This window comes from Salminus brasiliensis, chromosome 6, assembly GCF_030463535.1.
Source record: "Salminus brasiliensis chromosome 6, fSalBra1.hap2, whole genome shotgun sequence".
Taxonomy (NCBI): Eukaryota; Metazoa; Chordata; class Actinopteri; order Characiformes; family Bryconidae; genus Salminus; species Salminus brasiliensis.
Genome location: NC_132883.1, coordinates 10,946,542 through 10,962,326, shown reverse-complemented (window position 1 = coordinate 10,962,326; position 15,785 = coordinate 10,946,542). Strand labels below are relative to the sequence as shown.

The 15,785-nt window shown below is 38.7% G+C and overlaps 2 protein-coding genes across 2 annotated transcripts; both read right to left on the bottom strand.

Annotated features, from left to right (window-relative positions):
* Positions 1–489: 489 nt before the first annotated feature.
* LOC140557299 (uncharacterized) lies at positions 490–8,484 on the bottom strand. Its single transcript, XM_072681608.1, has 7 exons — positions 7,784–8,484; positions 7,224–7,562; positions 6,709–6,810; positions 5,132–5,191; positions 4,930–5,031; positions 4,137–4,189; positions 490–1,620 (listed from the first exon to the last, which is right to left on the bottom strand). Exons 1-7 carry the CDS (start codon positions 7,818–7,820, stop codon positions 1,468–1,470), a joined length of 846 nt encoding a protein of 281 aa, XP_072537709.1. The 5' UTR covers positions 7,821–8,484; the 3' UTR covers positions 490–1,467.
* Positions 8,485–10,583: 2,099 nt separating this feature from the next.
* On the bottom strand, positions 10,584–14,429 carry LOC140557298 (CMRF35-like molecule 2). The gene is made up of 5 exons (XM_072681607.1): positions 14,247–14,429; positions 13,643–13,981; positions 13,214–13,315; positions 12,718–12,807; positions 10,584–11,061 (listed from the first exon to the last, which is right to left on the bottom strand). The coding sequence occupies exons 1-5, from the start codon at positions 14,278–14,280 to the stop codon at positions 10,940–10,942; spliced, it is 687 nt and encodes a 228-aa protein (XP_072537708.1). The 5' UTR covers positions 14,281–14,429; the 3' UTR covers positions 10,584–10,939.
* Positions 14,430–15,785: the final 1,356 nt, after the last annotated feature.

Below are 15,785 nucleotides of genomic sequence, written 5' to 3'. Positions count from 1 at the left end.
TGACCGACAACTGCCACACAGTCATGATAGACAGACAGACCACAGGACTTAAGAATTTAATGAAATTATGCTTTTTCATGTTAAGTCAAGTCAAGAGGCTTTTATCACAAGCTGCTTACATTTAAAGGTCCATATCCTACATTTTTCTTGTATTTCCACTGTGGTCCACTTTCCCTTAAACCTTAACAATTAAACAGATTCTGTTACTGTTCTTTTAAGATATATGTAAATGTCCAGTCTAAGATATATTATATATTTTAGAGCTTTAACATGAATGTGTGAGGCTAAACTGTTGGATGAGGATATATGTAAATGCATTGATTTTGAGGACATAAAAAAAATGAAATTAAATAAAACTGGGATGCTTTTGCAGCGTTTGCAGAGTTTCTATATATGGACTGTATGGTGAGTAAATGGTATGCCTGAAGCGTATGTACTACATCCTATGTACGTCCCAACATATTGCTTATTTCAAAAAAGAATTTAGACTTTTGCATGATATATGCCCTTTTAATTAACATGGCAATTTCAGACCACACATATGTAAAGATGTTTAGACACCACAAAGATAGATACAGATATTTAAGAACTGCTTTTGCAAACCTAAAATACAACATATTACCTTATTTAATTGAATTATTAACTATGAACTATTCACATTTATTCCATTTTTAAAGTTTGCATCATTACTGTTTCACAGGTTAGGGTATAAAGTTCTCCATTAAGGTATACACTATTTCCTTAAATATCAATAAACCTCTGCAAGGACTACAAATAAAGCAAGACAAAGGGACAAAGGGGACTAAAGATGCCCCCCTTGTCCCAGCTTGAACAAACCCACATAAGATAGAGGTGCAGAATAACACACTGAGATTGTAAGAAATAATGTGCAGTGCAGATTCCTTTGTTCTAACAGAAGCTTTCCTGTTTGTTACATCTACCTTATACTGACAACCACAGTGATCTTTCGGTTGGGGTGAACACATCATGGCTTAGCATCGCTCTTTTGAAGGTAAATGTCTTTTTGTGGTTTAATATGCAACTAGAACATCTGCCCAGTACAGAAACGTGTTTAGCAGTAGGCAGTTGCTTCTTTTCATGCCATACTGCTGTTTATTACAGAATTTTTCATTTGCCCAGGCAAGGTTTGCAAGACAATTTGCAATACTTAATTCTCTCGCATAACAGCTGCAAGGAGATATAGCAAAAACAACCGGAAATGTGACCACAGTGTCACACCAGAAGTACAGGGTTAGGGCACACTTTCCAAGATTAGTCAGTTTCAGAAAGTACAGCTTTCAGTAAAGGTGGCCATAGCAAGCAGTGGCCTGTTCCTCTTAGTTGCAGTAGAAATCTATCAGCTAATGCAGAAGGGATATAGACGAGTAATAGGATGTGGATACAGTGCTCAGCTGAACTGAAACCAATTTAGGTTCTCAATAAAGTAATGAGATTCTAAAGACTTTCCTAGTGATGAGCTATGAGAGAGTATGGAGAGTCGTCTTCTGCTGGAGGAGCGTGCTGAATGACGCTGTAGGTCTCTGAGGTTTCTTCTCTGGCGTCTGGACCAGCTAGACTGTACACAGCCAGCATCTCATCATAGACATGACAAACTTCCTCCTTAAGAGAGAGACAGACAAAGGTGGAATGACGCTACAGTTATGTTTATAAATATTTGGACAGAGACAAAATTGTTCTAATTTCGGTTCTGTTCATTACCACAATGAACGTTGAACAAAACAATTCAGATGCAGCTGAAGTTCAGACTCTCAGCTTTAAATCAGTGGGTTGAACCGAATAATTGCATAAACATGCGAGAGACTAAAGCATTTTTAATCCCAATCCCTTCATTTCAGGGGCTCAAAAGTAATTTGACAAATGAAATAATTGTAAATAAAATGTTCATTTCTAATACTTGGTTGAAAACCCTTTGTTGGCAATGACTGCCTGAAGTCTTAAACTCATGAACATCACTAGACGCTGTGTTTCCTCTATTTTAATGCTCCACTAGGCATTTCCTGCAGCGTTTTTTGAGGCTTATGAGGCTATATATATAGTTTAGCTACAATTCATGCTAAAGTACAGTTTGCATATATAATTATTAACAGCACAACAGGATTAACAGGATAAGGAGAGGAAAATAGTATGTTCATATGAATGACTTACAGCTACAGCTACAGACAGGTTAAGGCATCCCTGGTCAAATGACACATTTTGTTGATTATATAAAGTGATAATAAGTGAACTGTAATATCACATTTTACAAACACACTTGTATTTTGTCTGGGGTTGTGAGTTCAATTCTCCCTTTGGTCTCTGTCTGTAAGGAGTTTGGCGTGTCTTCTCAGTGTCTAAGCTGGTTTCCATGGGTACTCTGGTTTACTTCCACCTCCCAAAAACACACCATGCTAAATTGCCCCTAGGGATTAGTGTGAGTGACTGGTTTTGTGTGGCACTCTGTGATGATCTAACTTACCATCCAGGGGGTATTAGTGCCTTATGACCAGTGATTCTGGGTTTGGCTTTAGAGCCACTGCGAGCCTGACCAGGTAGAAGCAGGTAAGAAGATGGGTGGATGGACAGATGGATTGATGTTTTCTGGACATTTTAAAGCACATGTTCTATTGACTTACTGTAGCTTACTGTAACTTATTTATGATTAGTAAATGAACAGTGTAATTTGAACAGGGGTGCCTAAGCATTTTCATAGGTGGACCTCTGGGGAAAGAAGTATAAAATCAATGTATAATATGGGTCTTCTTTAAAGCAGCACTATGCGAGAATTGGTATTTCTTATTCCTGGGCTCCCCCTACAGTTGGGATGTGTAATTTGCACTTTTAGCCATCCCTAAAGGACATGCTTTACACATGCATTTCCAAACAAGCTGAGAGACACAGAAATGTCACTAAACACGAAAGAACATGTGGACTGAGGTGGTCAAATAATATTACAGAATTTGATATAAATATGACTGTTTTTTTATGTTAAATATGTCCTCATGAGCACTGTCCTGCCTGCTTTACCAAATTCTTTACTAAGTTTGATAGCGCAGGTAGCTGTGTTCCAGGCCTAGAGTGGGAATATGGAGGTCAGTGGAGTGTCAAAATGATTTTGAAGCTGTTTGTAAGGTAAAAATGCTACATAATGTTGCTTTAAGTGATTGACTCTTTAATGTGGAGAAATCACACATTAGGCAGAAATGCTACTTACACACTAAGCTCTATTATTCAGTAATGACAAGGGTTATTCTTTGGTAATAGAAGTTAGTAATAAGACTTTAGGCTGTTTAAGGGGTTAAAAGTTTTCTCTGTGGATGTTTGTGGACCTGGAAGCAACTATTCGAACCCTTCGAGCTTCAAGTACGGCTCGGCTCGACCCACCATCCCTCAAAATCCGCGGACGACAAGCGTCCAGGCTTTTTTCTGTCCTGGCACCAAAGTGGTGGAACGAGCTGCCCCTGGGTGTCCGAACGGCCGAGTCGCTCGCTGTCTTCAAACGCAGACTGAAGACCCACCTCTTCAGAGAGTACTTGGACGAATAGTTCTATGGTCGCCTTATTGTATTGTGTTTAGTAATGTCTAAGCTTGGAGGTATCTTTTGTATTATTAGTCTATTCTAACTAGCTAAGGCTTTTTCTTGGGTAAATAGCAAAGCACTTTGTAAGTCGCTCTGGATAAGAGCGTCTGCTAAATGCCGTAAATGTAAATGTAAATGTAAATGTATTCAAACACTCACTTGAGTTGTTTTCTTTGGACTGAAAATGCAGCAATAACACTATTTCAGTAATATCGGAAAGCTGCAGTATAGGCTGTAGCAGCAGTAAAGCAGCAGCTCAACTAATAAAGCATTTTATAACTCTATGGCAACTTGAAAAACTGAAAGATTTTTTTAGCATCTGATGAACAGATGAACTACTTTCAGTTCTGCCTTTTTTGCATTCTTATTGTTTGTGAACTGTGGTTTGCTAGTGTCAGACTTGAGCTTAGAGTATGAAGTAGCACCCTTTTGAACACCATCCAACTGCACAATAAAAGAAATGCCAAGGACCACAAAACAGTTATTAGTACAAAACAGAGATGCTCTGTTTCTTTTACCTGAGGTTCTAGTTCTGAAATTGAAAAACAGCATCACATACCTGTTCAGGTGGTGGATCTGAGATTTGATTTTCAGGGGCAGGTGGTTTCAAAGCTGAATAACAAGGGGAAGAAATGCAGATTAGAAAAAACAAGGGTTAAAGAGTGTGTAAACCAGCCATTTTACTCTTGAAATATTGAAACCTCTAAATTATAGGGTCCACCTTGCTTGTATACATTTAGAAACAGTTAGAGTTGGAGAATGCAGCCCACCTGTTGATGCACAAATAGCACTGACCCTGTAACAAAGCCCAAAAGCCTCATGCACCATACCACTTAACCAGGTGTCAAGTATCGTCTCCCCTTTGAGTTTTTTTTTTTTTTTTTTTTACTTTAGCATATGAAAGTCATGCTTACTGTATAAGCTCACCAGTTCTTCGCTTATTCTTCTTACTATTGTTAAAAACAGTTGATGGTGACAAGGCTAGGGTTTGGCTAATTCTGCTAATTCTGCATGAGTTTTTCTAAGAATGCAAATTTACAGCTAATTTAAATATATATGCCATATCCCAAACATAATGGATGGCACCCGGTCAACAGCAGTTCTGACAACAAATGGGCTACAGTCTGTTACTGAATAAAGGCCGCTTGAAAGACAAGTAGAGAGCTGCAGATCTGGTGTTTGACGAGTGCCACGCCTGATGTTCAGTTACAGAAGTTGAATACAATAAATCGCTTTGACTCTTTGACTCTCTAACTTTCATGTCCATAAGTTAAGTAAGTCGACCTCATAAGTATCCACTGAATAGCAAGTGTTGTTTGACTGCATTACATTTCTAAACATATTGCACTTACATGTGGAGAAGGTGGTGGATCGCCTCCTGTAGAAAACCACAAGAGCCACAAGAACACAGCAGAGCAACAGGCCAAGCGCCCCTCCATATACAGGAAGCTCAACTGAAAAAAGAAAGAGAAAGAGTTTATAAACCAAAAAGATATCTTTTTTGGTTTGTGAACTATACATTTTTAGTGTGTATAGAGTGTATTTGCTATTTACTGTGAACTGAAGAAAGTGTCTGTGTTGCTGATGATGTCTGTTCATGTGTGGTGGAAGTACCTGAAAAACAAACATCCATCATGGCATAGTTTCTCCTCGAAACGAAAAGGAACAGAAAATCAATCCATAATGCTTTTCTAACTGAACAGGTACTTTCTTTTTGGCTAGAGGGAACCTCTAATGGTTTCTGGGAATTAAAGAATGATATAGGAAATGTCTAGTTTTAGTTCCCTTTTTAAAAGGAATCATGCTTGTATTTACTGTCTGCAAGTATGTAACTTGCAATTACAAAATCCAGAGAAACCAAACACAAGGGGTATAAATACTCAATACAACAAGCAACACTTAAGGACAATGAGAGAATGGGGCTAAATATTTACACACAATTGAGGGGAATGATAAGGGTGGAGAAGGGGCAAAACAGGAAAAAAAACAGATGTCCAGAGACTCCAGGGCAGGCAGGGCAAGATTGTTACAATGTATTACAGTACTAGACGTATTCCATGGTTAGGGCTTGGTTGACAACAAAAAGGTTAAAGTATTGAACTTCTAAATAGAGAACTGTCCAATCAGGTTTTCTGTGGTACCTGGGTGGAAAGAGACAAACTTTTTAATGGACATGAGCAGAACAGAAGGCCTATACATGTAATTAACAGATGGTACCAGTGTAATGAGCATCACTTTAGGTCCTCTGGAAGTCCCTGATATGTAAGATCTGATTTTAAGCAATTAATTTGTTAGGAATCTATCTGGTGCCTTTCTGGAAAGCCACTGTACAGCCACTCTGTATTCCCATCAGCAGCAGGAGCTCAAGTCAGCACAATTGGCCTTGCTCTCTCCACATGGGTAGATAGCTCTGTCTCTCCCCACATCACTCCCCACAGTCTGCTAACCAATGCATCAGAGTTGGGTACCCGGCACTTTCCTCCGAGCACATTATTTGTTCAGTGATGTTGCATTAGCGGCAGTTCGAAAAGAGGCAGTAGCTGGTTGCGACATGTGAGACATAGGTCAGTCCTCTCCTTCCCAGTCAAGAGCATTACATGTGATGGGGATATTGGGAAATTGACTAAAAATTAGGGAGGAAACTGCTAGACTGCTAGATAGAAATTATGTAAAAATGTTGTGTACAAGCTTCAAATATCCTCTTCAAATCTAGAACAGGTAAAAACCTATAACAGCATTAAAGCACTAAACTATTAAGGTACTGAAACACTCCTAGACTCTCATAGGTGGTTAGCAAAGACTAGCATTATCGTAGGGATGGGTTTTTCACCAGGGTTTGACAATAACGGCCCAAAATGAAGGCCTATGTCCATTTGTCACAGTTCACCATTGTTTTTTAAATAGTACATATGTGACTTTTAAGGAACAAATGCTCAGACGTGGTTTTACAAGCCTTTGTTTTTAAGGTTTAATGTTTGTTTAAGGTTTAATGTTTGTTTTCAAGTTCCATCTCATTATTCAACTATATGTTGTTATAAGAGTTTCACATACTAGCCCCTCTTCAACCTGCCTTTTACTGATGATACAAATAATTGTGAGGAGTGGTGGAGTAAGTGTCTGTTGCTCTTTACCTGAATAATCAGCAGTCTGTACGGAAGTGGTCGTTGGGTTTTCTGATTCTGTGGTTTGAAGCGTGGACAGTGGAGCAGTAGAGGGCTGAGCACTTGCTGAAACTCAAAATGAAACCAGCAGCACATAAAATTACTATTTGTGAGTTTGAGAGTTTTCAGTTTAAGGTAGTTCTAAAACGAGCTTCAGGAAAAAAAGGTTTAACTTGTGCTACTTGTGCTACACAGCTATGTCCTTACTTCTTCATGCAGTGTTGCATTTATCCATCTACTACCTATCATACAGTAAAAACCCACAATTTTAATGGTTTGTTAGTTGTAATTGTGTTGTAAGTAGCTGCCTGTTAATATTCAGTTTGTATATCTGTTATGCTTGATTTCACACACACACTTGTGTATGTATGTAGCATAATACAATATGTTAAATGTTGAAATATACAGTATATTGTATAAAACAAAATAATATAAAATGACCAACAATACAGATTTTAGTTTAGCAGAATGTTTTTCATGCTTACCTTTCCTGACAGAGACTTGTACTTTAATGATGATGTCTATTCCCCATTTATTCACTCCACAGTAATAAACTCCAGAGTCTTTCAATCTGACGTTTCTGATGGTGACAGAAATGCTCCGGGCAGACACAGTGTTCAGTATAGAGTATCTGTCTTTAGAGACGACTTCATCACCCTTCTGTGTTTCAATTAAAACATCCAAATAACCACATGGATCACGACAAAAGTACTTTGGTGTGTGTATGTATGAATCTGGATATCTGCAGTGGATTTCCACACTGCCTCCTTCTGTTCCAACAAACACATTTCCACTGTTCGTCTCCACTTCTACACACATCAGAACTACAGAATAAAACAGAGGCATTACAAACTGCAACTCAACACCCCAGTGTTGTTAAACAGCACCAATAAAAGTCAATAAATTAGTCAATAAATGAAAGGCTAACCTTAATATTTATTTACATAAAACTTATGTGTCATATATTTACATTACATTTCAGTAAAGCATTAATATCAGTTATCCTCAACCTTTTAAAAATAAAGTCAACAAAAAATGAATGTACCTTGGTAAATTAACACAATCCTCAGATGTGTTTTCATTCTCCCCCAGGCATCACTGCAGTCCTTCGATATTGATTCAAAGACAGACTTAGACCAGAACTCAACTGTACAACTTGTTTTGTCAGTGTATTTCTGCACTCATGTGTCTTGTGTGAGCGCTGAGTGGCAGATAGAAGACTCGGCAGAGGCGCTCTGAGACATGAACACCACCAATCACTTCTGGTTTCCTCACAATGAACAAGAGGAGGAAGCAGTGAAGTAAACTCAAAAGGAAGGAAATACTGCAGAAGACCAATACCTCTGTACTGTGACTAATAGAATGAGACCCCCACACTGTGGTAGAATAACACCTTTACACTCATTTCTTTAATAATGTATTCAGTTAATATGCTTATTATTCAGTTACTCCTCTTAAAAGGGTTCTTCAAGGATTCGTCAACAAAGGGAATGTTTTTAAACCCTCTTCTATGTTGTTCTATATTGAACCAAAAAAAGGGACCACTATGATGCCTCAAAGAACCAGAGTGTACTGTTACAGTTTTAGGGAATGTTTTTTAGGTGGGCCTAAAAGGTTTTAGGTACAGGCTCTTGTGGTTTTAGAGATGAGGACTGCTCTCTGCTGCCCTCTTTGTGTGGAACACACTCACTACTTTTATTAATTAGTAAATGGATGAATGTACATTTTTATTATGTGGCCGACAAACCTGTCAAATTCTAGGCTATCTTACCGACTGTCAAGAATCTACCTCAGTCATTTGACATATGACAGTTGCACCCACCTAGAGTACAAACACTATCCATCAAAACACTAAATGTCTTTGGAATGTTTTGGCTTTAATCAGGCAAAAATAATATTTGATATATATTTTAGGTAGCTCTGTTAAAATCTCTCGTCACTCATCTCTCGTCACTTCGAGACTTGACTAATGCAACTCTCTTCTGGCTGGTCTCCCTCTGCGCACCATCAGGCCTCTGCAGCTGATCCAGAATGCAGCGGCACGGGTCGTCTTCAATGTCCCTAAATTCAGCCATGTCTCTACACTGCTGCGTTCTCTTCACTGGCTTCCTGTAGCTGCTGATTCAGATTCAACCCTGACGCTGGCCTACAAAGCCAAGACCAGGCCCCTCCATACTTGATGTCAATGGTCAAAAGCCGATCCGCACCAAGAGTCCTTCGAGCTTCAAGTACAGCTCGGCTCGACCAGCCATCCCTCAAAATCTACGGAAGACAAGCGTCCAGGCTCTTTTCTGTCCTGGCACCAAAGTTGTGGAACGAGCTTCCCCTGGGTGTCCGAACAGCAGAGTCGCTCGCTGTCTTCAAACGCAGACTGAAGACCCTCCTCTCCCGAGAGTACTTGGGCGAGTAGCAGAGTGGTCACCTTATTGACTTGTGTTTAGTAATGTCTAAACTTAGAGGTATCTTGAATTTTTAGTCTATTCAAACTAGCTGAGGTTTTTCTTGGGTAAAAAGCAAAGCACTTTTGTAAGTCGCTCTGGATAAGTGAGTCTGCTAAATGCCTTAAATGTAAATGTAAAATAAGTTTATTTAGGCCGTGCACAGTACTGTGTTAGCAGTATCTTATTAATTGGGGTCAATTAACTGCCATTGTACATGATTTAGGCAATAGGAAACGCAATTTTAATAATTAATGTTGTCATAAAGCAGCTCTACATAGTTCTGGGTCCAAACCTCCTTTGACCAAATCAAGGGCAACAGTACCAATGAAAAACTCAGATCGACGAAACCTTAAGAGGAACTAAGACTCAAAAGGGGAACCCATCCTCCTCTGGTCAACACCAGATAGCAGAACAAATGATGGACCAACAAGAATAAAATTTGACAAAAATAAGAATAAAAATAAGAGCTGTGGCAAGCCATACATGATAAAAATGTGAGTGAAATGTGAAAGTACATTCAGCTAAACAGTCATATGCACAGCTATGCAATGAGGCATGAATGAATCAATGTGAGGATCCACAGCAAGACAGCATTGCAGTGGGCAGCAGTAGGGTAGTGGAGAGTCAGGTCTGGTAGTACCAGAACAGAGCAGTAGGAACAGGCATCTCAAAACATGGGAAAGAAAAAGAAAGGGGGGGTAAAGGAGTTTGCAAAATTTGGGGGGTTTATACAGCAGGACTGATCCAGAGGGTAGACAGGCACCAGCACCCAAACACGAAAGGACTTGCATCAGAAGCAAGCGGACAGCAGACAGCAGCTCAGCACATGGGGGAGAGAAATGAAAGGAGAAAATGAAGAAAAGTTTTAGCAAAGAAAACGTAAAGTGCAAAGGTGGATTCGAGAGGTGGAGAGCTTGTGCCAAAGGGTTTTCATCTACTGTAGATTTAAACACTGAGAGTGTGAATGTTAAGGTATGTATGTTAATGTTAAGGTAAACTTAAAAATGTGTCTGAGGTTAAACTTTACATTAAAACATTAAAAAACTGGAAAACAATATATAAAAGATCTAAGCCACATGTAACAGACTGCAGTCCTGGTGGGCCTGAAGAAACACTAAAGAGTTATACACACCTGAGTGAACTCATCAGATAATTAGAAACACATTCGTGTGTTAAACTAGAAGTAATAGAAGAGGTAGAATGCTACTCTTTGGGTGGTAGTTTGACACCCATGGCCAAGGCACACTTTTTGGGACAAATAATTTTTAGGGGTTCTAATTCCTAATCATTTCCCCTCACTGAGTGAGTAACCCCTTTCTTGCATTTTGTATATATAATTTTGCTTTTGGCTGGTAGATAACGGAGTATCTCATTGTGCTTTACATATCACAACACTGAACACCATAACAAACACACACCTTTATTCCTGTTTAGTAATGGTTTCTTTGTACATTTTGTTTAAATCAGCTTTAGTAAAATGAAAGCATGTATTCACAAACTCAGAACATCTACTGTATGTGGAAGAACTTGTGGTAGAAAAATAGATATTCCAGATCAGATGTTCCAGGGGAACCCAAATTTGGGCCTCGAGATCTACCACCCTGGAGAAATCAGATCCAACACACCAGACTAATATTAAGATGCTCCTGAAAGCCTTTGTAACCTGGATCCCAAGTGTTAGAGTAGTGCTGGAGTTACACTCTGCAGACCACCAGGACCAGACTGAGCATCCTAGGTGTAGGTGGTTGTATTCCCATTGTTCAAATGCCTGAAAAACAGGTGTGGGGAGCTGAGGTCTTGTATAGAAAGAGCAAAAGAAAAACCAGCTTGGCACACACCACACCACAGAGCACTCCAAACACCACCAGCTTAGCTTCAGACGCTACAGGGGAACAATAAGAGAAGTACAGTGTTGGTGATGTTGTGGAGGTTTCACAATTTAATTAGAAAAATGAAATGCTTGGAGCAGAGACAGTGTATACAGGCAATTCAATTTGCAATTGAATCAGTGGTTTGATTAACACTCTAGGCAAGCACACCATGCTACACCAATACCAGTCCTTGGGGCAAGACTCCTAACACCAAATTTGCCTACCTGTGTAACATGATTCAAATGTAAGACGCAGTGGATAAGAGTCAGCCAAATGCCCTCTGTAATGTAAATGAATGCAAAGTAATATGATTATGATCCACATGTAAAGGTCCTGAGGATGTACCCAGTTTGGCATCATGTTGTTTTCTGTTTTTATTTATTTTTAAAACCAGCAAGGATTAGTCTGAACCATCTCATTCTTCTTTAATGGGTGCTCGTGGTCAAATTGTGATCTTATCATCTGAGTAAAAATGTGTTATTATAAGTATTAGTTGCTCATTTCTGTCCCCAATACTGATCCCAGGCTTATTTCCCATTAACTCATGTTAAAAGTTAGTTAAGCTGAACTTACTGGAATGTCTTTTTTTGCTAAAGAAAAAAATGTATCTGGGTAATGTTGACATGTCTGACCCAAATACAGAAGTTGTTTCTAAAATACATAACCAGAATAATAAAAAATACATAAAGACTACAAATATAGACTGCAGGAAAAAAAACAGATTCTTCCATTCGGTGCTTATGTGGTCAAAGTCTGGTTTTATCATCTGAAGAAAAAAAAAGATTTGAATTATCATTTGTTTTTTTTCACAGATATCAGAATGCAGATCTGCAGTTTAATGAAAAATGCAGAACACAAATGAAAACTTTCAAAATAATTTAGAAAAAAGCACTGTGCTCCCCAACAAAGAAGTAAATTAGTCAGCACTGAGAAGCACTCTTCAGTTCAACTGAACTGAATTCAACTGAATTGAGTCTTTATCATAGCTTTTAACTCTGAACAGTTGATCTATGGTTTCTGGTCACAATTTAGATGTTGTTTCTAAAACAATCGACCAGAATCACATTAGCTTTTGTTTAGCTAAAATGAAAACTCTTTCATATGTTTAAAAACTAGAACACCAAGACTGCTGCCTCACACTACAGGCCAGTGTGAAGTCTGTAAATAATGTCACAGGGGAGGTTTAAGCCACAGCATGCACAGGAAAAGAGACAGGTTTACAGTCCTCTGTGGTTTACACAAGCTCGAGCTATTCTCATAATGTTTGCAGTTTTATAAAAAAAACAAAACAAACAAGTCTGATTCATTTAGAAACATGCTTAAGGGGTCTAATAAACTGAATTAATTATTTGTAATGTTTTTAATTAAACAACCACATTAATTTGTGACGGGTACAGATGGAATTTGGCTTCCGCATTTATCCTATCTGTGCAGTGAACAGTGAGCACATGTGCCCTGAGCGGTTGGCAGCCATTGCTGTGGCGCCCGGGGAGCAGAGAGGGTGAAGGGCTGCCGAGCCCGGGTATCGAACCCACAACCCTGTCATCAGTAGCCACCATTGCCCCCCAATATGTTTAATGGCTACATAAACTAAATTTCTTCTTCTATACAAAAAGCCACAATATGCTTTTCTAATGTTGTTAAAGAGAAATGAATGAAAGTTGGACCTGATGTTGTGGGTCTAGCTCTGCTCTCTGTGATCCCTGGGCTGAACTCTGGAACAGGAGTAGACGTGGACAGGCCTGGAGTTGCTGCTGCTGCAAAAATATCTTAATTATCTTAACCTGACATTGTGACTCCATTAACAATTAAAATATGAAATATATCAGACTGTATTAAGAGATTAGAGATTTATTTGAAGGCACTATGAACACTAAGTGTTACTTTAGCTTGGTATACAAAATACTGTTTTACATCGAAAAATATTACAACTACAGATCATTTACTGGGCTGAAGGAAAATCTACAAAAAGTAGAGTTCTGTTCATGCTTACCTTTCCTGACAGACATGTACTTGAGTGAGGATGTCTTTCCCCCATGTATTCACTCCACAATAATAAACCCCAGAGTATTATAATCAACACTAGACCCTCTTCAATCTGCTATTTATGCTAATTAGTTAAACAGAAATTGTGAGGAGTGGTAAGTGTCTGTTGCTCTTTACCTGAATAATCAGCAGTCTGTACGGAATTGGTCGTTGGGTTTTCTGATTCTGTGGTTGGAAGCGTGGACAGTGGAGCAGTAGAGGGCTGAGCACTTGCTGAAACTCAAAATGAAACCAGCAGCACATAAAACATTGTACTATTTGTGAGATAAGAAGCATTTTCAGTTTAAGGTCGTCCTAAAACGAGCTTCAGGAAAAAAAAGGTTTAACTTGTTACTTTAATTACTACAATTGTAATGTTCTGTTAGTTGTAATTTTATTGTTGGAATCTATTTTGCTTGATATCAAACACACACACACACACACGTATGTATGTAGCATAACACAGTATGTTAAATGTTGAAATATACAGTATATTGTATAAAACAAAATAATATAAAATGACCAACAATACAGATTTTAGTTTAGCAGAATTTTTTTCATGCTTACCTTTCCTGACAGAGACTTGTACTTTAATGAGGATGTCTTTTCCCCATGTATCCACTCCACAGTAATAAACTCCAGAGTCTTTCAATCTGAGGTTTCTGATGGTGACAGAAATGCTCCGGGCAGACACAGTGTTCAGTATAGAGTATCTGCCTTTAAAGACAACTTCATCATCCTTCTGTGTTTCAATGAAAACATCTGAATAACCACATGGATCACGACAAAAGTACTTAGGTGTGAGTATGTATGAATCTGGATATCTGCAGCGGATTTCCACACTGCCTCCTTCTGTTCCAACAAACACATTTCCACTGTTCGTCTCCACTTCTACACACATCAGAACTACAGAATAAAACAGAGGCATTACAAACTGCAACTCAACACCCCCACAGCACCAACTGCAAATAAAGAGGTTAAACATGACGTGTTTAGAATTAAAGGCAGAAAACTAGTGTCTTAAATATGATTCTTTACTTTGAACTTCATTTGTCTAAAAATAGTTCACTCTTATATTTACTGAGTTAACTCATATTACATATCAGTAAACATTGTGTGATTAGCACTGAAGTTTTGTTTTTTGAACTGAATGATTAAATAAATCATGTACCTTGAAAAAGTGGCAGAATCCTCAATGTTCTCATTGTCCTCCAGGCAGCACCGATTCCAGCAGTAATTCAAAGACAGACTAGACCAGAACTCACAAGTAACTTTTATAGATTTTTTTAGATAGAAATGTGAAACGGTTTTAGTCTGTTTCCGCACTCGTCTGTCTTTGTTTGAGCTCAGCAGAAAGGCAGAAGAGCTACAAGAGATGAATGCTACTATCACTTCTGGTCTCTCACAGTAAGCAGGGGGAAGTAGGGGTGGCTCAAGCGAAGCACTCTGTTGCCCTCCGTGTGTAAAGCACATTTACCACACTTTGGTAGGTAGCTAATGTATTTAGAATATAATTCAAATCATAAATCCTGACATTATACGTACACTATATGGACAAAAGTATTGGGACACCTGCTCATTCATAGTTCTCTCCCAAAAATCAAGAGTATTAAAAATGTTAAAAGAGTTTATCCTGCTTCTGTCTGGAGTAACTGTCTCTACTGTCTGGAGAAGGCTTTCTACTAGATTATGGGGCATTTCTGTGAGGATTTGATTGTATTTAGTGACAAGAACATTTGTAAGGTCAGTATGTTGGATGATAACCACCCCACATCATCCCCAAAGTATTGGATGGAGCTCAATGCTGGGGGGCTTTATACCACTCTAGCCCATACCTGGCGTTAGGCAGGGTGCCTATAGGTTCATGTTTACTTGTCACTTGTTAAGTGATTTCTCTGGTGAAGCATTGCTGCCCTGTGTATGTGTGACACACATTTACTTAAAATGCATCTTTAATTAAATGAATGTATCTTTATAAAACCCACACATTTCTCATTATCTGTATGATGAGGTGTGAGCTCCACAGACAAAATCACATAGAAATTAAAATCCAACCTGTTTAACTTTCAGGAGCCAGAATATTTACGTTCAGAATTACCCAACAACCTTACCCAAGATCATTGTGAATCCATGCCATGAAGAACTGAGGCCATCTTGAGAGCAGAGTGAGGCCCTATGCAGTATTCCTAATACAGTGCTCTGTGAGTGTACACTGGCATCACATTTACTCATTTTTTAAAGTTCCCATCACATACTGCTTACACAAAAACATCAGCAAAATGCAACCACCTGCAATGTCATATCTGCATGACATATGAAAGCACTATTAAGTTTCTCCCCTTTGCTTTTAGAGACACGCTTAGAGTCACATCTTCCTCATTATGGAAACCACAATAACCTTGCAGCTGTTATACGCACTGTGGCAGTATGGAGCCACAGTTCAGCTCTTCTCTGATACAGGGCATCCTAACACTGTGCAAATGTTAAATAAAAAGTGATTATATAATTTGCAATTTACTCAGTTCAGCATCTTTACAAGGAAGCAGACAGAATAGAAAGACTGGGTAGACACATGCACATACAAAACATTACAGGCCAATTTGTAGTAGCTGCAGTGTTGAAGGACTGGGACATTTAAGCTAACCAACTAAACTAAGCAAAACCAAGTTGAGGTCGAGAACCAGTAAGAAAGATAAGAACACATAGATTT